The sequence below is a fragment of the Saccoglossus kowalevskii genome, chromosome 3 (assembly GCF_978046115.1).
Source record: "Saccoglossus kowalevskii chromosome 3, keSacKowa6.1, whole genome shotgun sequence".
NCBI lineage: Eukaryota > Metazoa > Hemichordata > Enteropneusta > Harrimaniidae > Saccoglossus > Saccoglossus kowalevskii.
In genome coordinates, this window is record NC_140643.1 from 46,143,095 (window position 1) to 46,167,597 (window position 24,503).

The 24,503-nt window shown below is 36.2% G+C and overlaps 1 protein-coding gene across 2 annotated transcripts in view; it reads right to left on the reverse strand.

The window, feature by feature from the left end:
* Positions 1-22,969, reverse strand: part of LOC102800991 (rabenosyn-5-like) — a 47,876-nt gene extending 24,907 nt beyond the window's left edge. The window contains exons 1-4 of one of the 2 annotated variants that reach the window (XM_085497266.1): positions 22,906-22,969; positions 22,251-22,776; positions 10,413-10,622; positions 9,880-10,041 (exon numbers count right to left, since the gene is read on the reverse strand). In XM_085497266.1, coding sequence (XP_085353392.1) covers positions 9,880-10,041; positions 10,413-10,622; positions 22,251-22,566 — 688 coding nt within the window. In that variant the 5' untranslated portion in view covers positions 22,567-22,776; positions 22,906-22,969. Of the gene's footprint in view, positions 1-9,879; positions 10,042-10,412; positions 10,623-22,250 lie in introns of both variants that reach the window. The other variant, XM_085497265.1, reaches the window with a different exon arrangement.
* Positions 22,970-24,503: the final 1,534 nt, after the last annotated feature.

The window sequence follows — 24,503 nt, forward strand, 5'->3', positions numbered from 1 at the left end:
GAGACTGTTCATTTCTATGTTTATATGTAAGACTATAGACTAGAACCGAACACCACAGCTGAGATTGAGAGACTGTTCATTTCTATGTTTATATGTAAGACTATAGACTAGAACCGAACACCACAGCTGAGATTGAGAGACTGTTCATTTCTATGTTTATATGTAAGACTATAGAGACTAGAACCGAACACCACAGCTGAGATTGAGAGACTGTTCATTTCTATGTTTTATATGTAAGACTATAGACTATAGACTAGAACTGAACATCACAGCTGAGATTGAGAGACTGATCATTTCTATGTTTATATGTAAGACTATAGACTAGAACTGAACACCACAGCTGAAATTGAGAGACTGTTCATTTCTATGTTTATATATAAGACTATAGACTAGAACCGAACACCACAGCTGAAATTGAGAGACTGTTCATTTCTATGTTTATATGTAAGACTATAGACTAGAACCGAACACCACAGCTGAGATTGAGAGACTGTTCATTTCTATGTTTATATGTAAGACTATAGACTAGAACTGAACACCGCAGCTGAGATTGAGAGACTGTTCATTTCTATGTTTATATGTAAGACTATAGACTAGAACCGAACACCACAGCTGAGATTGAGAGACTGTTCATTTCTATGTTTATATGTAAGACTATAGACTAGAACTGAACACCACAGTTGAAATTGAGAGACTGTTCATTTCTATGTTTATATGTAAGACTATAGACTAGAACTGAACACCACAGCTGAAATTGAGAGACTGTTCATTTCTATGTTTATATGTAAGACTATAGACTAGAACCGAACACCACAGCTGAGATTGAGAGACTGTTCATTTCTATGTTTATATGTAGGACTATAGAGTAGAACTGAACACCACAGCTGAGATTGAGAGACTGTTCATTTCTATGTTTATATGTAAGACTATAGACTAGAACCGAACACCACAGCTGAGATTGAGAGACTGTTCATTTCTATGTTTATATGTAAGACTATAGACTAGAACTGAACATCACAGCTGAGATTGAGAGACTGTTCATTTCTATGTTTAAATGTAAGACTACAGACTAGAACTGAACACCACAGCTGAGATTGAGAGACTGTTCATTTCTATGTTTATATGTAAGACTATAGACTAGAACTGAACACCACAGCTGAAATTGAGAGACTGATCATTTCTATGTTTATATGTAAGACTATAGACTAGAACCGAACACCACAGCTGAGATTGAGAGACTGATCATTTCTATGTTTATATGTAAGACTATAGACTAGAACTGAACATCACAGCTGAAATTGAGAGACTGATCATTTCTATGTTTATATGTAAGACTATAGACTAGAACTGAACACCACAGCTGAGATTGAGAGACTGTTCATTTCTATGTTTATATGTAAGACTATAGACTAGAACTGAACACCACAGCTGAAATTGAGAGACTGATCATTTCTATGTTTATATGTAAGACTATAGACTAGAACTGAACACCACAGCTGAGATTGAGAGACTGATCATTTCTATGTTTATATGTAAGACTATAGACTAGAACTGAACATCACAGCTGAAATTGAGAGACTGTTCATTTCTATGTTTATATGTAAGACTATAGACTAGAACTGAACACCACAGTTGAAATTTAGAGACTGTTCATTTCTATGTTTATATGTAAGACTATAGACTAGAACCGAACACCACAGCTGAAATTTAGAGACTGTTCATTTCTATGTTTATATGTAAGACTATAGACTATAGACTAGAACTGAACATCACAGCTGAAATTGAGAGACTGTTCATTTCTATGTTTATATGTAAGACTATAGACTAGAACTGAACACCACAGCTGAAATTGAGAGACTGTTCATTTCTATGTTTATATGTAAGACTATAGACTAGAACTGAACATCACAGCTGAGATTGAGAGACTGTTCATTTCTATGTTTATATGTAAGACTATAGACTAGAACTGAACATCACAGCTGAAATTGAGAGACTGTTCATTTCTATGTTTATATGTAAGACTATAGACTAGAACCGAACACCACAGCTGAGATTGAGAGACTGATCATTTCTATGTTTATATGTAAGACTATAGACTAGAACTGAACACCACAGCTGAAATTTAGAGACTGTTCATTTCTATGTTTAAATGTAAGACTACAGACTAGAACTGAACACCACAGCTGAAATTGAGAGACTGTTCATTTCTATGTTTATATGTAAGACTATAGACTAGAACTGAACACCACAGCTGAAATTGAGAGACTGTTCATTTCTATGTTTATATGTAAGCCTATAAACTAGAACTGAACACCACAGCTGAGATTGAGAGACTGTTCATTTCTATGTTTATATGTAAGACTATAGACTAGAACTGAACACCACAGCTGAGATTGAGAGACTGTTCATTTCTATGTTTATATGTAAGACTATAGACTAGAACTGAACACCACAGCTGAGATTGAGAGACTGTTCATTTCTATGTTTATATGTAAGACTATAGACTAGAACTGAACACCACAGCTAAGATTGAGAGACTGTTCATTTCTATGTTTATATGTAAGACTACAGACTAGAACTGAACATCACAGCTGAGATTTAGAGACTGATCATTTCTATGTTTATATGTAGGACTATAGACTAGAACTGAACATCACAGCTGAGATTGAGAGACTGTTCATTCTATGTTTATATGTAAGACTATAGACTAGAACTGAACACGACAGCTGAGATTGAGAGACTGATCATTTCTATGTTTATATGTAGGACTATAGACTAGAACTGAACACCACAGCTGAGATTGAGAGACTGTTCATTTCCATGTTTATATGTAAGACTATAGACTAGAACTGAACACCACAGCTGAGATTGAGAGACTGTTCATTTCTATGTTTATATGTAAGACTATAGACTAGAACTGAACACCACAGCTGAAATTGAGAGACTGTTCATTTCTATGTTTATATGTAAGACTATAGACTAGAACTGAACATCACAGCTGAAATTGAGAGACTGATCATTTCTATGTTTATATGTAAGACTATAGACTAGAACTGAACATCACAGCTGAAATTGAGAGACTGATCATTTCTATGTTTATATGTAAGACTACAGACTAGAACTGAACATCACAGCTGAAATTGAGAGACTGATCATTTCTATTTTTATATGTAAGACTACAGACTAGAACTGAACATCACAGCTGAGATTGAGAGACTGTTCATTTCTATGTTTATATGTAAGACTATAGACTAGAACTGAACATCACAGCTGAAATTGAGAGACTGTTCATTTCTATGTTTATATGTAAGACTATAGACTAGAACCAAACACCACAGCTGAGATTGAGACTGTTCCTTTCTATGTTTATATGTAGGACTATAGACTAGAACTGAACATCACAGCTGAAATTGAGAGACTGTTCATTTCTATGTTTATATGTAAGACTATAGACTAGAACTGAACACGACAGCTGAGATTGAGAGACTGATCATTTCTATGTTTATATGTAGGACTATAGACTAGAACTGAACACCACAGCTGAGATTGAGAGACTGTTCATTTCTATGTTTATATGTAAGACTATAGACTAGAACTGAACACCACAGCTGAGATTGAGAGACTGTTCATTTCTATGTTTATATGTAAGACTATAGACTAAAACTGAACACCACAGCTGAAATTGAGAGACTGTTCATTTCTATGTTTATATGTAAGACTATAGACTAGAACTGAACATCACAGCTGAAATTGAGAGACTGATCATTTCTATGTTTATATGTAAGACTATAGACTAGAACTGAACATCACAGCTGAAATTGAGAGACTGATCATTTCTATGTTTATATGTAAGACTACAGACTAGAACTGAACACCACAGCTGAGATTGAGAGACTGATCATTTCTATGTTTATATGTAGGACTATAGACTAGAACTGAACATCACAGCTGAGATTGAGAGACTGTTCATTTCTATGTTTATATGTAAGACTATAGACTAGAACTGAACATCACAGCTGAAATTGAGAGACTGATCATTTCTATGTTTATATGTAAGACTACAGACTAGAACTGAACATCACAGCTGAGATTGAGAGACTGTTCATTTCTATGTTTATATGTAAGACTATAGACTAGAACTGAACATCACAGCTGAAATTGAGAGACTGTTCATTTCTATGTTTATATGTAAGACTATAGACTAGAACCAAACACCACAGCTGAGATTGAGACTGTTCCTTTCTATGTTTATATGTAGGACTATAGACTAGAACTGAACATCACAGCTGAAATTGAGAGACTGTTCATTTCTATGTTTATATGTAAGACTATAGACTATAGACTAGAACTGAACATCACAGCTGAAATTGAGAGACTGTTCATTTCTATGTTTATATGTAAGACTATAGACTAGAACCGAACACCACAGCTGAGATTGAGAGACTGTTCATTTCTATGTTTATATGTAAGACTATAGACTAGAACCGAACACCACAGCTGAGATTGAGAGACTGTTCATTTCTATGTTTATATGTAAGACTATAGACTATAGACTAGAACTGAACATCACAGCTGAGATTGAGAGACTGATCATTTCTATGTTTATATGTAAGACTATAGACTAGAACTGAACACCACAGCTGAGATTGAGAGACTGTTCATTTCTATGTTTATATGTAAGACTATAGACTATAGACTAGAACTGAACATCACAGCTGAAATTGAGAGACTGTTCATTTCTATGTTTATATGTAAGACTATAGACTAGAACCGAACACCACAGCTGAGATTGAGAGACTGTTCATTTCTATGTTTATATGTAAGACTATAGACTATAGACTAGAACTGAACATCACAGCTGAGATTGAGAGACTGATCATTTCTATGTTTATATGTAAGACTATAGACTAGAACTGAACACCACAGCTGAAATTGAGAGACTGTTCATTTCTATGTTTATATGTAAGACTATAGACTAGAACCGAACACCACAGCTGAGATTGAGAGACTGTTCATTTCTATGTTTATATGTAGACTATAGAGTAGAACTGAACACCACAGCTGAGATTGAGAGACTGTTCATTTCTATGTTTATATGTAAGACTATAGACTAGAACCGAACACCACAGCTGAGATTGAGAGACTGTTCATTTCTATGTTTATATGTAAGACTATAGACTAGAACTGAACATCACAGCTGAGATTGATAGACTGTTCATTTCTATGTTTAAATGTAAGACTACAGACTAGAACTGAACACCACAGCTGAGATTGAGAGACTGTTCATTTCTATGTTTATATGTAAGACTATAGACTAGAACTGAACACCACAGCTGAGATTGAGAGACTGTTCATTTCTATGATTATATGTAAGACTATAGACTAGAACCGAACACCACAGCTGAGATTGAGAGACTGTTCGATTCTATGTTTATATGTAAGACTATAGACTAGAACCGAACACCACAGCTGAGATTGAGACTGTTCATTTCTATGTTTATATGTAAGACTATAGACTAGAACTGAACACCACAGCTGAGATTGAGAGACTGTTCATTTCTATGTTTATATGTAAGACTATAGACTAGAACTGAACACCACAGCTGAGATTGAGAGACTGTTCATTTCTATGTTTATATGTAAGACTATAGACTAGAACCGAACACCACAGCTGAGATTGAGAGACTGTTCATTTCTATGTTTATATGTAAGACTATAGACTAGAACCGAACACCACAGCTGAAATTGAGAGACTGTTCATTTCTATGTTTATATGTAAGACTATAGACTAGAACCGAACACCACAGCTGAGATTGAGAGACTGTTCATTTCTATGTTTATATGTAAGACTATAGACTAGAACCGAACACCACAGCTGAGATTGAGAGACTGTTCATTTCTATGTTTATATGTAAGACTATAGAGACTAGAACCGAACACCACAGCTGAGATTGAGAGACTGTTCATTTCTATGTTTTATATGTAAGACTATAGACTATAGACTAGAACTGAACATCACAGCTGAGATTGAGAGACTGATCATTTCTATGTTTATATGTAAGACTATAGACTAGAACTGAACACCACAGCTGAAATTGAGAGACTGTTCATTTCTATGTTTATATATAAGACTATAGACTAGAACCGAACACCACAGCTGAAATTGAGAGACTGTTCATTTCTATGTTTATATGTAAGACTATAGACTAGAACCGAACACCACAGCTGAGATTGAGAGACTGTTCATTTCTATGTTTATATGTAAGACTATAGACTAGAACTGAACACCGCAGCTGAGATTGAGAGACTGTTCATTTCTATGTTTATATGTAAGACTATAGACTAGAACCGAACACCACAGCTGAGATTGAGAGACTGTTCATTTCTATGTTTATATGTAAGACTATAGACTAGAACTGAACACCACAGTTGAAATTGAGAGACTGTTCATTTCTATGTTTATATGTAAGACTATAGACTAGAACTGAACACCACAGCTGAAATTGAGAGACTGTTCATTTCTATGTTTATATGTAAGACTATAGACTAGAACCGAACACCACAGCTGAGATTGAGAGACTGTTCATTTCTATGTTTATATGTAGGACTATAGAGTAGAACTGAACACCACAGCTGAGATTGAGAGACTGTTCATTTCTATGTTTATATGTAAGACTATAGACTAGAACCGAACACCACAGCTGAGATTGAGAGACTGTTCATTTCTATGTTTATATGTAAGACTATAGACTAGAACTGAACATCACAGCTGAGATTGAGAGACTGTTCATTTCTATGTTTAAATGTAAGACTACAGACTAGAACTGAACACCACAGCTGAGATTGAGAGACTGTTCATTTCTATGTTTATATGTAAGACTATAGACTAGAACTGAACACCACAGCTGAAATTGAGAGACTGATCATTTCTATGTTTATATGTAAGACTATAGACTAGAACCGAACACCACAGCTGAGATTGAGAGACTGATCATTTCTATGTTTATATGTAAGACTATAGACTAGAACTGAACATCACAGCTGAAATTGAGAGACTGATCATTTCTATGTTTATATGTAAGACTATAGACTAGAACTGAACACCACAGCTGAGATTGAGAGACTGTTCATTTCTATGTTTATATGTAAGACTATAGACTAGAACTGAACACCACAGCTGAAATTGAGAGACTGATCATTTCTATGTTTATATGTAAGACTATAGACTAGAACTGAACACCACAGCTGAGATTGAGAGACTGATCATTTCTATGTTTATATGTAAGACTATAGACTAGAACTGAACATCACAGCTGAAATTGAGAGACTGTTCATTTCTATGTTTATATGTAAGACTATAGACTAGAACTGAACACCACAGTTGAAATTTAGAGACTGTTCATTTCTATGTTTATATGTAAGACTATAGACTAGAACCGAACACCACAGCTGAAATTTAGAGACTGTTCATTTCTATGTTTATATGTAAGACTATAGACTATAGACTAGAACTGAACATCACAGCTGAAATTGAGAGACTGTTCATTTCTATGTTTATATGTAAGACTATAGACTAGAACTGAACACCACAGCTGAAATTGAGAGACTGTTCATTTCTATGTTTATATGTAAGACTATAGACTAGAACTGAACATCACAGCTGAGATTGAGAGACTGTTCATTTCTATGTTTATATGTAAGACTATAGACTAGAACTGAACATCACAGCTGAAATTGAGAGACTGTTCATTTCTATGTTTATATGTAAGACTATAGACTAGAACCGAACACCACAGCTGAGATTGAGAGACTGATCATTTCTATGTTTATATGTAAGACTATAGACTAGAACTGAACACCACAGCTGAAATTTAGAGACTGTTCATTTCTATGTTTAAATGTAAGACTACAGACTAGAACTGAACACCACAGCTGAAATTGAGAGACTGTTCATTTCTATGTTTATATGTAAGACTATAGACTAGAACTGAACACCACAGCTGAAATTGAGAGACTGTTCATTTCTATGTTTATATGTAAGCCTATAAACTAGAACTGAACACCACAGCTGAGATTGAGAGACTGTTCATTTCTATGTTTATATGTAAGACTATAGACTAGAACTGAACACCACAGCTGAGATTGAGAGACTGTTCATTTCTATGTTTATATGTAAGACTATAGACTAGAACTGAACACCACAGCTGAGATTGAGAGACTGTTCATTTCTATGTTTATACATGTATGTAAGCCTATAGACTAGAACTGAACACCACAGCTGAGATTTGCTTTTTTTCGGACTTATTGAAAGTAGAATTTGAACAGATTGAAATGCTGTTTGTTTCCAGCTATGGTGTAAGTGTTCAACACATGCAATGTACAGGGCATCAGCAATTGTGTACAACAATCTATTTAATGTTAGAGACTTAAGTTAGGGGGCCTTCTATGGAAGAATCAAGAATTGCTATTTATAAGTTTTCATTTCCTTCCTCTCAATCTCAATAATCTAAATTAACTTTATTATTAGTTATTTGGTAGTTTGTTAAAAAACAAAGTGCAGACACATCATATGGAGTATCAATTCTGTGGTAATCATAATGCATTTTGTTGCTATTCAGAGATGTCTTCAGAAGGCGACTAAAGGCTGGCTTATTAGCTAATTAGTCACCTACTTTTCTAAATACTATGTGTGAAGGAATATAATTTAGCTAACTACTTTCAGGATTGGGCCTAAAAAAGTTAGACTAATTTAACGTAATTACAGGAATTCCTTCAATACAATTGAACCAGTAAAAAATGATTGCCATTTCTCTCTTTGTATTGGTTATATTTATTTATTTTATTTTTTATTAGACGCATAAAATCCTTAGGAAAGGATAAAAAGGATAATAAGTTTACAATAGTGGTTGTCAAACCCACATAAGCCTATGCATCTCTAGAGCTCATAGTTAGATACAACTTACAGTCTATTGTACATGTACATGCTGATGTGATGTCAAGGTTGAAATGCAAATTAAAATTTAGAGGAACTGACTACACAACTACATGCACATGTAGTACAAACAAATTATACTGTATTTGTGCCATTGGCTAAATAAGGCCAATGAAAAAAAATCACTTTACCTATCCATATTTTAGCGAAACTCAAACTATTGCAAATTAGTTTATTTTTACAAAAAAATATTTTGCTCATTTACTTCATTTGATGTATTGCATGACAAGAGCACGAGTGTATAGCAAATTAACTGTAATGACAAACTTGTAATTTGTAGTCATTCTTAATCCTGTATTGAATGCAACTTTGTGATAGAAATAAGTTATTTGGAGAAAAATAATCTATAATAAAATAAAAACCCTACCTGCCCACCCAATATTTTGTTAGACTGTCACTAGAAACACAGAATTTGTTTTCAGAGTGACGTTTCAATAATCCACCATACATACAATAGACTATATGCTTTATTAAAGGTATATGCACTTACATATAGATGGAGTTTTTCTCTGTCATAATGTCATAATGATCCAGTTTAAAAAAAATGAATGTTTCTGTCTACAAGTTCTTCTATTGTAGATATGCAAAAGTGTTATACCTGATAACCAGAGGTTGATGTATTGTGAATTTATGCATTTAACAATGTTTAGAGTTAGGTATATGTAATTTCTGAACAGTGATGCAGATTGCATCCACAAAAAATAGATACATATCGTATTTGCTCTATGAGAATGGCATCACAAATAAATCAACAATTTATTGTATCAAGTATGCATATGCTTTGGTCATATGTGGTGTCAGCAAAGCTATCATGACCACTTAGCTGTGTCTATTTCATGTCCAATAAAATGCATTCCCCAAATCAACCTCAGCACATAATTACTTACTAGCCCTGGTGTATGATAAATAATCAGAGCATCTCCCACACATGATACTTCCACATAAACGACAATGGTGTTTCCTCTTAGCCAATGAAAATTTGTCTCCACATGTTGGGCAATATTTGACATCTTCATCAGGTGCCCATGGAACAATACTTTTCTCAAATGCTGCAAAAAAAAATCAGATGAATAGAGTTTTGTACCAATCTGAGGCATAGAAAGGAAGGAACTATTACATAACAATTCTATGATGTGACTTGTCAAAATACCAACATCAATTGAAAATACAATCTGATATCTGAGTCATCATAAATCAGGATTCACAATACCATGACATTTCAAACATGATGCTGACATTGTTTCTTCATATTCATTATAGTTATCTATGGAGGCTTTAAAAACCAATCGGTATAAACAGAGGTGGTTATTTATTAGGGGTAAAATACACAATTTAGTTAGATTACCACCTCCTTCCTTCTCTCCCAATGTCAATGAAAATGTCTACCTTGCACATGATTACATCTATAAAATACATGTACCTTTTCGTTTGTTGGTAGGGTCTAGACTTTGACTGTCTAGAAGTTTCTCCAACTTTTCAAACATATTTTTCTTCATAGGATCCATAACTGAACTCTCGTAACTAAGTAATTTTTCCAGTCTGATTAGGAGTTTATTAGTTTCTACCACAAACCAGTCTATTCTGGTGCTTCGCATTCCACAAAAGGTATCGCTGTGACTTCTAATAGAACCTGAAAGACACAATTAGCATTTCAGGTATCGCTGTGACTTCTAATAGAACCTGAAAGACACAATTAGCATTTCAGGTATCGCTGTGATTTCTAATAGAACCTGAAAGACACAATTAGCATTTCAGGTATTGCTGTGACTTCTAATAGAACCTGAAAGACACAATTAGCATTTCAGGTATTGCTGTGACTTCTAATAGAACCTGAAAGACACAATTAGCATTTCAGGTATTGCTGTGACTTCTAATAGAACCTGAAAGACACAATTAGCATTTCAGGTATTGCTGTGACTTTGAATATCACAGGAAAGGCTGACCTCTACTTCGATCCACCAATAAATATTATGAACACTATTATAAGCAAGTTTTCAGAAATTTACACTGATTTCATCATTAATCTAACAGATAGAATATGCTTAGCATGAAACAATGGTAAACTCAAAGCAAGGCGAGGTGATATGTACAGACATTAGGAATATGCAGTTTTTATCCTGATGGGAATGATACAAATTACATTTAACATACTTCACCGATCATAAGCCCCTCCCCGAGTATAAGCCCAGCCATCTATTTTTAGACATTTAACCAGTTGAGGAGGTATGTATGGGGGTCTAAAAACTAACTCTGCGACGCGATTGTGTGCCTCGCCGAATGTCGAGTATTGCACTCAGCGACAGGATCGCAGTGTCACTCTGCGAAGAGCACGATTCCCATCGGTTGGTTGGTCAAAAAGCACAAATCTCTGAGTCAATGGTTGATCGATGTAAGGATACACAGCATGCCTTATAGAAATGTTTAGTTTTATAAGGTTATTTCGCCGACTGCTCGCGAACTACGGTAAACAAGTATTTACCGACGACATGCCGCACGGTTCGGTAATCAGCAAGTATTTAACATTGATTTATTAACATATATAACATCCCCCGGAGGGGGTGAAAGGGGTTACAAAACACATGCACATTGGTGTTGGCTGCCTTATTACGGTGTAACATCAGGGAGCTGGTAACATTAAAACCATCTTGAAGTTGTAAGACTTTGTCCGCAACTATGCTCATGAGCATAGGTGGCAGCTTTAAAGTGAGTAGAGCGCGAAGTACGTTTCACACGATGTTACGTTTTTTTTTTGTCATTAGCATAATTTGTTATGACTATATTCATCACTTTGAATTCCCAAATAAAGTGTGTAGCGGGTCAAACTGTTTCTAGGCAATCAATATCGTTTTATTAAGAATATTAAGAGAGAAAAAAACGTAAAGCTGTGTGAATGGATTGAAACTACTGCAGAAGATAGAAAACTAAAACGGCAGTGTCAACGGATGGGTGCACGCTCTCTGCATAAACGGAAATGATGGCTTTGTTTATTTGGCCGATGTCGACGAGCAACAGATTTTCTGTACTCCCTTCCTCGTCTGATCACCGGCCCTCAACGGTCTCACGTATCGGTGTTGTCATCGGTTGAGTAGTTGAAACTCTTTCGCGTTGATGTGAATATTCCAGCCTAATCGTCCCTTTCGAACCACTCGCGAGGTTGGTCATAATATGACCTAGACGTGCTTGCAATCTGTTGCGATTCCGATGAAAAATTCTTGAAAAATAAATATAAATTGCGTAAATGAGGGGTGAATGCGAAAGTCCTGTAATTTTGCATCGGAATCACAACAGGCTGCAGGCAAGTCTAAATTAGTAAATATGACTCCGAGTTGCAGATTTGTCTTTGCCTCGTCTGTCATTGGCGTCTTTGCTTTCTTTCTTTTTATCGTCATTGCGTTAGTAAGATGGTGTTATTAAAATATAATATAGACTTAGAAAATAAAACGATTTCTCAGACGAAGTCTTGACTGATAATAATGCTGACAATGGACGTTAGATTAATATGCATTCAAGTTGTTTGCGACAGGAAGCTTGTCACCCGTTCTATCAGAATCGTCAACAACAGAATATTACCGGTAGTATACATATACATGTTATAAACATTATGCAAATATTAACGAAACGGTAGCAGTGTTAGCGTTTTAGCACTGGTCTTTCCGAAATTTCGAAAAGCTGGGATGATGAATCAAGGTACAAAGTAACCGTTTTATCAATTATTGAAAAATCAAGAAAAAAAATAGAAAATTTCCCTTCCCGCTACATTAAGGTCAATATGGACCACCAAAATTTGGCGTTCATTTAAAAAATAAACCATAATTTTCAGTAATACTGACTTCGAAAATTATGATACAAAAATAATTCCATTCATACCACAAACCAACGCCATTTTTGTTTACTTTTCATTACTGTTACAAAGTATTTCAATTCTGGTGGTTAAAATACCAGCTAATCGATCGTAGAACACAAATTTGGAGTCCGTTTATGATATAAACGAAGGCAGACGATTGCAAACAACTGCTGTCATGGCAAAACGTTGCACATCGTGTATGATTTTTTTCCATTGCATGCAAATTATTTTCCTTGATGCACTCAACAAAGTTAAAGCAGACGTACAACATTCGTTGCAAAACTCGTGAAAAGTACTGCGTGTTCCACTCGCTTTGAAGCTGCCGCCTATGCTAATGAGCATAGTCGGCATGACGAAGCCTTACAACTCCAAGATGGCGATAACGTTACACCGTAAATAGGCAGTCAAAACCAACGTGCACGTTACACTATTTAATTTTTCTAGCCAGCGGTGTGATGTGTCTAATCACCGTAAACCATGTGTCATTTGTTTGGTCCACAATTTGTCTTCCATGTGCTTGCGGATCACCGAACAGTGCGGCATGTCGCCGGCACATAGTGTTTACACACTTTTTTTACCATACCATTTTTACAATTTAAAACTTAATTTTTTATAAGGCATGCGGTGAACATCGACCATTGGGATTTGCGCTGTTCGACCCACCAACCAATAGGAATCGTGTTCTTCGCAGAGTGACACTGCGATCCTGTCGCAGAGTACAATAATCGACATTCGGTGAGTCGCACAATCGCGTCGCAGAGTAAGTTTTTAGATTATAAGCCCAGGGTGTTTTTAACGGGTGTCAACGACATTTATTAATTAAAATATACGTATAAAAAGTGTGTTTCATTGCATAAAAATCATGCTTATCAAGGTAGTTTGGTTCAAGAAATATGATCATTGGACATCATTTTACTTTTCTGAATAATCCTGTCTATTGAGACTATCATAAATGGGGTGTGAACGAGTAAACTATTCTTTGACATGACCTGTTGAGACTATCATAAATGGGGTGTGAACGAGTAAACTATTCTTTGACATGACCTGTTGAGACTATCATAAATGGGGTGTGAACGAGTAAACTATTCTTTGACATGACCTGTTGAGACTATCATAAATGGGGTGTGAACGAGTAAACTATTCTTTGACATGACCTGTTGAGACTATCATAAATGGGGTGTGAACGAGTAAACTATTCTTTGACATGACCTGTTGAGACTATCATAAATGGGATGTGAACGAGTAAACTATTCTTTGACATGACCTGTTGAGACTATCATAAATGGGGTGTGAACGAGTAAACTATTCTTTGACATGACCTGTTGAGACTATCATAAATGGGGTGTGAACGAGTAAACTATTCTTTGACATGACCTGTTGAGACTATCATAAATGGGGTGTGAACGAGTAAACTATTCTTTGACATGACCTGTTGAGACTATCATAAATGGGATGTGAACGAGTAAACTATTCTTTGACATGACCTGTTGAGACTATCATAAATGGGATGTGAACGAGTAAACTATTCTTTGACATGACCTGTTGAGACTATCATAAATGGGATGTGAACGAGTAAACTATTCTTTGACATGACCTGTTGAGACTATCATAAATGGGGTGTGAACGAGTAAACTATTCTTTGACATGACCTGTTGAGACTATCATAAATGGGGTGTGAACGAGTAAACTATTCTTTGACATGACCTGTTGAGACTATCATAAATGGGGTGTGAACGAGTAAACTATTCTTTGACATGACCTGTTGAGACTATCATAAATGGGATGTGAACGAGTAAACTATTCTTTGACATGACCTGTTGAGACTATCATAAATGGGGTGTGAACGAGTAAACTATTCTTTGACATGACCTGTTGAGACTATCATAAATGGGGTGTGAACGAGTAAACTATTCTTTGACATGACCTGTTGAGACTATCATAAATGGGATGTGAACGAGTAAACTATTCTTTGACATGACCTGTTGAGACTATCATAAATGGGGTGTGAACGAGTAAACTATTCTTTGACATGACCTGTTGAGACTATCATAAATGGGATGTGAACGAGTAAACTATTCTTTGACATGACCTGTTGAGACTATCATAAATGGGGTGTGAACGAGTAAACTATTCTTTGACATGACCTGTTGAGACTATCATAAATGGGGTGTGAACGAGTAAACTATTCTTTGACATGACCTGTTGAGACTATCATAAATGGGGTGTGAACGAGTAAACTATTCTTTGACATGACCTGTTGAGACTATCATAAATGGGATGTGAACGAGTAAACTATTCTTTGACATGACCTGTTGAGACTATCATAAATGGGGTGTGAACGAGTAAACTATTCTTTGACATGACCTGTTGAGACTATCATAAATGGGATGTGAACGAGTAAACTATTCTTTGACATGACCTGTTGAGACTATCATAAATGGGGTGTGAACGAGTAAACTATTCTTTGACATGACCTGTTGAGACTATCATAAATGGGGTGTGAACGAGTAAACTATTCTTTGACATGACCTGTTGAGACTATCATAAATGGGGTGTGAACGAGTAAACTATTCTTTGACATGACCTGTTGAGACTATCATAAATGGGGTGTGAACGAGTAAACTATTCTTTGACATGACCTGTTGAGACTATCATAAATGGGGTGTGAACGAGTAAACTATTCTTTGACATGACCTGTTGAGACTATCATAAATGGGGTGTGAACGAGTAAACTATTCTTTGACATGACCTGTTGAGACTATCATAAATGGGGTGTGAACGAGTAAACTATTCTTTGACATGACCTGTTGAGACTATCATAAATGGGATGTGAACGAGTAAACTATTCTTTGACATGACCTGTTGAGACTATCATAAATGGGGTGTGAACGAGTAAACTATTCTTTGACATGACCTGTTGAGACTATCATAAATGGGGTGTGAACGAGTAAACTATTCTTTGACATGACCTGTTGAGACTATCATAAATGGGGTGTGTACGAGTAAACTATTCTTTGACATGACCTGTTGAGACTATCATAAATGGGGTGTGAACGAGTAAACTATTCTTTGACATGACCTGTTGAGACTATCATAAATGGGATGTGAACGAGTAAACTATTCTTTGACATGACCTGTTGAGACTATCATAAATGGGGTGTGAACGAGTAAACTATTCTTTGACATGACCTGTTGAGACTATCATAAATGGGGTGTGAACGAGTAAACTATTCTTTGACATGACCTGTTGAGACTATCATAAATGGGGTGTGAACGAGTAAACTATTCTTTGACATGACCTGTTGAGACTATCATAAATGGGGTGTGAACGAGTAAACTATTCTTTGACATGACCTGTTGAGACTATCATAAATGGGGTGTGAACGAGTAAACTATTCTTTGACATGACCTGTTGAGACTATCATAAATGGGGTGTGAACGAGTAAACTATTCTTTGACATGACCTGTTGAGACTATCATAAATGGGGTGTGAACGAGTAAACTATTCTTTGACATGACCTGTTGAGACTATCATAAATGGGGTGTGAACGAGTAAACTATTCTTTGACATGACCTGTTGAGACTATCATAAATGGGGTGTGAACGAGTAAACTATTCTTTGACATGACCTGTTGAGACTATCATAAATGGGGTGTGAACGAGTAAACTATTCTTTGACATGACCTGTTGAGACTATCATAAATGGGATGTGAACGAGTAAACTATTCTTTGACATGACCTGTTGAGACTATCATAAATGGGGTGTGAACGAGTAAACTATTCTTTGACATGACCTGTTGAGACTATCATAAATGGGATGTGAACGAGTAAACTATTCTTTGACATGACCTGTTGAGACTATCATAAATGGGGTGTGAACGAGTAAACTATTCTTTGACATGACCTGTTGAGACTATCATAAATGGGATGTGAACGAGTAAACTATTCTTTGACATGACCTGTTGAGACTATCATAAATGGGGTGTGAACGAGTAAACTATTCTTTGACATGACCTGTTGAGACTATCATAAATGGGGAGTGAACGAGTAAACTATTCTTTGACATGACCTGTTGAGACTATCATAAATGGGGTGTGAACGAGTAAACTATTCTTTGACATGACCTGTTGAGACTATCATAAATGGGGTGTGAACGAGTAAACTATTCTTTGACATGACCTGTTGAGACTATCATAAATGGGGAGTGAACGAGTAAACTATTCTTTGACATGACCTGTTGAGACTATCATAAATGGGGTGTGAACGAGTAAACTATTCTTTGACATGACCTGTTGAGACTATCATAAATGGGATGTGAACGAGTAAACTATTCTTTGACATGACCTGTTGAGACTATCATAAATGGGGTGTGAACGAGTAAACTATTCTTTGACATGACCTGTTGAGACTATCATAAATGGGATGTGAACGAGTAAACTATTCTTTGACATGACCTGTTGAGACTATCATAAATGGGGTGTGAACGAGTAAACTATTCTTTGACATGACCTGTTGAGACTATCATAAATGGGGTGTGAACGAGTAAACTATTCTTTGACATGACCTGTTGAGACTATCATAAATGGGGTGTGAACGAGTAAACTATTCTTTGACATGACCTGTTGAGACTATCATAAATGGGGTGTGAACGAGTAAACTATTCTTTGACATGACCTGTTGACAACCGTGAATGAACGAGTAAACTATTCTTTGACATGACCTGTTGAGACTATCATAAATGGGATGTGAACGAGTAAACTATTCTTTGACATGACCTGTTGAGACTATCATAAATGGGGTGTGAACGAGTAAACTATTCTTTGACATGACCTGTTGAGACTATCATAAATGGGGTGTGAACGAGTAAACTATTCTTTGACATGACCTGTTGAGACTATCATAAATGGGGTGTGAACGAGTAAACTATTCTTTGACATGACCTGTTGAGACTATCATAAATGGGGTGTGAACGAGTAAACTATTCTTTGACATGACCTGTTGACAACCGTGAATGAACGAGTAAACTATTCTTTGACATGACCTGTTGAGACTATCATAAATGGGGTGTGAACGAGTAAACTATTCTTTGACATGACCTGTTGACAACCGTGAGTGAACGAGTAAACTATTCTTTGACATGACCTGTTGAGACTATCATAAATGGGGTGTGAACGAGTAAACTATTCTTTGACATGACCTGTTGAGACTATCATAAATGGGATGTGAACGAGTAAACTATTCTTTGACATGACCTGTTGAGACTATCATAAATGGGGTGTGAACGAGTAAACTATTCTTTGACATGACCTGTTGAGACTATCATAAATGGGGTGTGAACGAGTAAACTATTCTTTGACATGACCTGTTGACAACCGTGAATGAACGAGTAAACTATTCTTTGACATGACCTGTTGACAACCGTGAATGAACGAGTAAACTATTCTTTGACATGACCTGTTGACAACCGTGAATGAACGAGTAAACTATTCTTTGACATGACCTGTTGACAACCGTGAATGAACGAGTAAACTATTCTTTGACATGACCTGTTGACAACCGTGAATGAACGAGTAAACTATTCTTTGACATGACCTGTTGACAACCGTGAATGAACGAGTAAACTATTCTTTGACATGACCTGTTGACAACCGTGAATGAACGAGTAAACTATTCTTTGACATGACCTGTTGACAACCGTGAATGAACGAGTAAACTATTCTTTGACATGACCTGTTGAGACTATCATAAATGGGGTGTGAACGAGTAAACTATTCTTTGACATGACCTGTTGACAACCGTGAAATACTTCCTTCACACTCCAAAATTGCGAATCACCAGTTTTCAGGTAATCGAAAACATCCGACAACAAAGATAATGATAGAGATCTCAGACGGTATGTGAATCATACTGTAATAAAATGTGTCTATTTTTATGAACATGTTTGTTTCCTCATTGTAAAAGTGTTATGGAAATCAATGACAACTCGTTTCGTTGTATTTTTTCTTCAAGAAGATTTAATATCCCTCTGAAGAAATGTACCAAAATGAGCCAAGTACGGGTGACAAGTACGGGTCGCACTTTTCAGAAAATAGCGAGTATGGGTGATATTTGTAGCGAGTACGGGTGACATTTGTAGCGAGTATGGGTAATATTTGTTGCGAGTATGGGTGGTTTTTGTAAGCGAGTACATGGAGGTAATTTAGCGAGTACGAGTGATACAATGTAGCGAGTACGGGGTGGGGGTGGTGGGGGTATTGCGGGGTAAAATGTACGGGAATTATACAACAATTACGGGTGCAACAAAATACTCCAGTGAGAAAGAAAATAGCAGTGGTACAAACTATAACGAGTTCAATCTAACGAACCGAAACTAGTTGCACCTTATGAAAACTAAATGGGGACACGAAGCAGCCATGTTTAATTAATTATATATTCACGCAATTTGACCCCTATGACGTAGCAAAACGGACGCCTCGTAAAAAACATAGTTGAACTCTGGTGACCTTGCCCTTTGTTATATAATATAATTCCCTTTATCATAGTTTGTTTCAATATAAATATGCATTGTCATAATTAATTTTGAATACAAACAAGTTTTGGGGTTGAACCAACAGTGGGGAATCAGTCTACCGAATGTCCTTAAAAGATGTAAATATCTTACAAAAACATTGGTGCCTTATTTGTTTAATTATTTTAAGGGACATAATTTCCAGCTTTCTTCAAAGTAATTCAGATATTTTAGTATAAAAACAAATGTCTCATTGAAAAAAAAAAAAAGTGCTGCATTTAGATGTGAATAGATTCATAAAACATGCAAGATAACAGAAAATTTTAGCTGGCTTTAGTCCAAGTATTTTGTACAGGTGTCTGTCAAAAATTAATGATTCACTGAGACAAATATCAACTGCCTCATTGTGTGACTACTGTATTATATGAAAAGTAAAAAGAAACACCCTTTATGAATAGCTATCATGTTGGAAGCTCTGCTTTGTATGCAAATCAACTTAAATAGTTAGTTGGTGTCCAGTGGAGGGAGAAGTCAACAGTACTGTTGCCTCCTGAGAATCTACATCAAGTGCGTTTTTAAACTAGTATTATAAAAACTCTATCATTCTGTTCTAATAGCTGAAACATATTCCTGTGAGTTTTCATTTGTCGAATGAACTGTTTGTCAAATACAGAATACATATATTTTAGAATAATTTTCTTTTTAAAATGTGGATGAAATGTTTTGCTTTTAATGTATTTTTTATGTATTGTTTTTGATTTGATAACTTTGAACTAAACAGATTTTCTATTAGCTTCAGATCTTGATCAAAGTTAGGCACCCAGTTCATAGGAGTGCTTATATTGATTTTCTGACATCTTGTTTTCTGTAAAGATTTTATTGGTAGGTTTGCAAATGTGTATCAGACTGTGCAATCTCTCCATGAGTTGGTTTTGAAACCCAGTATGGGATTCTGAGATACATTACCAAGGATATTATTACAAGATAAATCATTTGCTTCATTGAACACATACAACAATGCATATTTCCACTGAGATCAGTGACCTTTGATGTGTATCACCAGTGATCAGTCAAGTAGAAACAGTCAAAATATTTTATCAGATTTTCTCAATTTTTGCATGATATTTTCATACAGGACATCTGTTGTTCAAACTCAGGGAAGACTTTATACTGATGAATAAGGTGACCAAGTTTGATAAAGTTTGGAATAGAATTAGTAAAGTTATTATGCACACAATAACAATTATTAACGACAACAACGCCGGACAAAATTTTTCCCTTAATATACCTTTCCCTTCCATCTTTGATGGTACGGGCAAGGTAAAAAGTGCCGCGTAACTGACCAGACAAGTGTAATCTTGAAACTACAATAATAAATAAATAGACTCATTCCCCTTGGCCTGACGAGAGTGATGCAACAGTGTTCGTAATGACACTTTTGTCTAAATATAACCATAGACCTTAGAGAAATATGAGATAATAAAATAACCTAACAAAGGAGTGTGTATTTTGCGCAATAAAAGCTAGGAATAAGCTAGTCACATGTATGTTCCAAATCATATTTTGCACAATAATTTCCAGACAAAAACAAATCACGCGTGCAGGAATACAATCAATTTGGCTTGATTTTGGATGTTGGTAAAACAACGTGTTTAAAAGGGATCTATGTGTCACATAACGCTGTCACCATGTTAACAATTACAGTCTTCAACGTGATCACACCTCGCCGCCAAGGTGTTAATCATGCTATAGATTCAACTAGCTTACTCAATAAAAATGTACACTACAGTGAAACAATGTTATATTTAGACAAAAGTGTTATTACGAACACTGTTGCATCACTCTCATCGGGCCAAGGGGAATGAGTTTATTTATTTATTATTGTAGCTCCATGATTAGACTTGTCTGGTCAGTTATACGGCACTTTTGTTGACGAGGCGTCCGTTTTGCTACGTAATAGGGGTCAAATTGCGTGAATATAGAATTAATTAAACATGGCTGCTTCACGTCCCCATTTAGTTTTTGTAAGATGGAACTAGTTTCGATTCGTTAGATTGAACTAGTTTCAGTTCGTACCACTGCTATTTTCTTTCTCAATGGAGTGTTTTTCTGCACCCGTAATTGTTGTATAAATCCTGTACATTTTACCCAAAAATACCCTCACCCTGTACTTGCTATATTTTACCCCCCATACTCGCTACATTTTATCACTCGTACCAGCTAAATTACCTCCACGTACTCGCTACAAATATCACCCATACTCGCCACAAATATCACCCATACTCTCTACAAATATCACCCGTACTCGCTACAAATATCACCCATACTCGCTATTTTCTGAAAAGTGCGACCCGTACTTGGCTCATTTTGATACATTTATATATATGCTCTGAACTAGGCATGGTGAATAAAAGATGTAATTTAGATAATTTTTCATGGGTGGTAAGATAGTTACAATGGTAAACCCCCCAAAAAAACATTTTTTCTGTGGTGGTCTTGGAGTAAAAGCCCACCCCTGGCTTATGATCAGAAAAGTATGGTATATTAATTAAAGCATCATGTTCTATATGGTACATACAACGTATACATTTAAAATACATTGATAGTTCACACAAATACCTACAGCACAACGACTGTAGTGCTGCAGGTATTTTAATAACTATATTCAGTATACTAAATTTAATGATTAGCCAGGGTTTTGCAGCTCCAGGTTTATAAGAGCCAATGTAATATTCAAATCAACAAAACATGACCCTAGCGCTGCGAAACAATGGCTATCGGTGGTACATGACATACTGTATTTATTATTTGATATCAAATGTAGTGTAGTATTACACTATGTATTTCAATTTGTGTTTGTGAATATCAATGCAGCACGATAATCAATTATAGTTCAAAACACTTACCTATTTCCTGTGGGTCCCACAAACCTGGATTAACTCCCCCAGCGTCTAATAATGATGGATCAGAACACTGTCCAGCAACTTCATCTTGTTGGCTGGCTTCAGCACCAAACGCCTCACTTCCTTCAATTTTCTGCAATATCTTCTTTTTAGCTTTGCCAAAAAAACCTTTTAGCTGATGTACAACGTCCTTGTCACCTAACTCCGCGCTGTGAACGTCGTCAAAGTGAGCCTGTAGCTGATAGACGGAGCTCAGATCTTTCATGCAAATAGGACAGAGAAATCCTTCCCTAATGTCACTCCCGCTGTCGGCGCTCATACCGAAAGGCTGCACTTGCGTCAGGTAACTGCGATCGCACGCACAATATTGGCGTATTATTAATGCATACAGATCTTACATAGTGTATATCAATGTGCACACTGTTGTATTCTACGCACTGTACATGTTTATCTCATTTGCCAAAGTCCTAAAAATACATCAATGGGTAACGCCTTTGACTCCGAATTCACTCAAGGCACCGTTTCAATGCTGTGAATAATAAGTGAATATTTAACGATGGTGATGCTTTTCACCCAGACCGACACTACACTATCAAAGTTACACTTTGAATATGCTACATCGCCAACTAATTTGCTTAAAATTAAACTTCTGACATACCTAACGGAGCAAGTTGACGTTTAAAAGTTCTCTTCCGCCATTTTAAAATGACCCCCTAACTACACATTATTTATACTATTTTGCATAATCAATTACCCAGCAGCCTCAGTGGCATACTATAGCATTATTTTAAAGGAAACTTACTTTTTTTGTGGACAGACAATTGTGTATAATGACTATTTTGTTTTCATTATATTATATTTTGAATTGCTAAGATACTATATGTTTATAGTTGGGCTATATATATGCAATTATCAGGCATATATCAATAATAATGTGTTTACAAGTTGAACTCACTGCAGTAAGATTTGTGCTCCCGTTGCTACTGAAGTGAAGGAGAGAAGACCTAAATCCCAATAAAAGGGACCCAAAGTAAACTGAAAGAAAGAAGAGTATCCCAGGAAAGCGAGAGACGAAGTCTGCCCCAAAGAGTGTGGGAGAGTATGTACGCCATCTGTCAAAATGCAATGCTTTCTGACTGCCCAGAAAGAAAGGTCACCTTTGCCATTACCGCATTGAGAAGGGAAGCAAGGTGGGAGAGAATCCACATCTGGATGACTTCTGTTTAATATCTACAGCGAATTGGTACCGTATTTATCCGGGTAAGCGCCCATGCCCGGACAAATGCCCACACCCCACTTTTGATACAATAAAGAAGTTGAGGTCATATCCAGGCCCAGGGGTCTTTTTCTGCACTTGTAATAAAAAAACTATTTTTTGTTCGTTGTATTAACGATTCAAGCAAATCTTACAGAGAGCCGCGAAGCACGTATCGCACTCGTTCGGCTTTAGCGTCATCAACAATGAAACCATGGTAGCAATTCGTATCTGCGAGAAATCGCGTTGTTTTGGCTTTATAAAATATTCGGTAGCAGCTTGCAAATCCATAACTTGGGCCAGCAGTTTTGCAATGTCACGCCGAAGGCTGGCACTATTTTTACCATCTTTAATCGCAGCTATTGCATTTCTCTTTTGAAAAATATTCTTCTGTCGTTCCTATTTCAAGCCCATAGTGATATCCATACTATAGCACAGAAATAAAAGACACGCCCACAGTTGGACAACCAAACATTTTATTATTGATCACGTTCTTTGTAAACCCGACATACACGATGTGCTGCTATCCAGCAATCCAATGGCGGATGAGCGGCTTCCTTTGTGCACAATCAGTGTCAACTTCATGAGAGAAACTTGCTAACCAGACCGTTTGGTGGTGCCCTACTATTTCATCAATAACCAAATATACTATTTGTCGCATACAACTTATTTACCACTTCCGTGTCACTGAGAATGTTCTAGAACCGTACTGTGTCTGGGTGGAATATTCTATATTTTTTAGAAAATGGTTGAATAGGTAATAGAACACTGTAGGAGGCAAAAGAAGGTAATGGAACATTCTAGAAATTTGTAGTAAGTTCCAGACTCATTATGTATGCTGATGTAATGGTCTATTTATAGACAGTGGGGGTATATATAGGGGAGTTGTTCAGCACTGAGATCAGAGATCTCGTTGAATTGTATTGGAGTTTAAGTATCTAGTCATTAGAGTAGTGGAGTTTTACCGCGTTATTGTACTTGATGTTTGCAGAGTATAATAA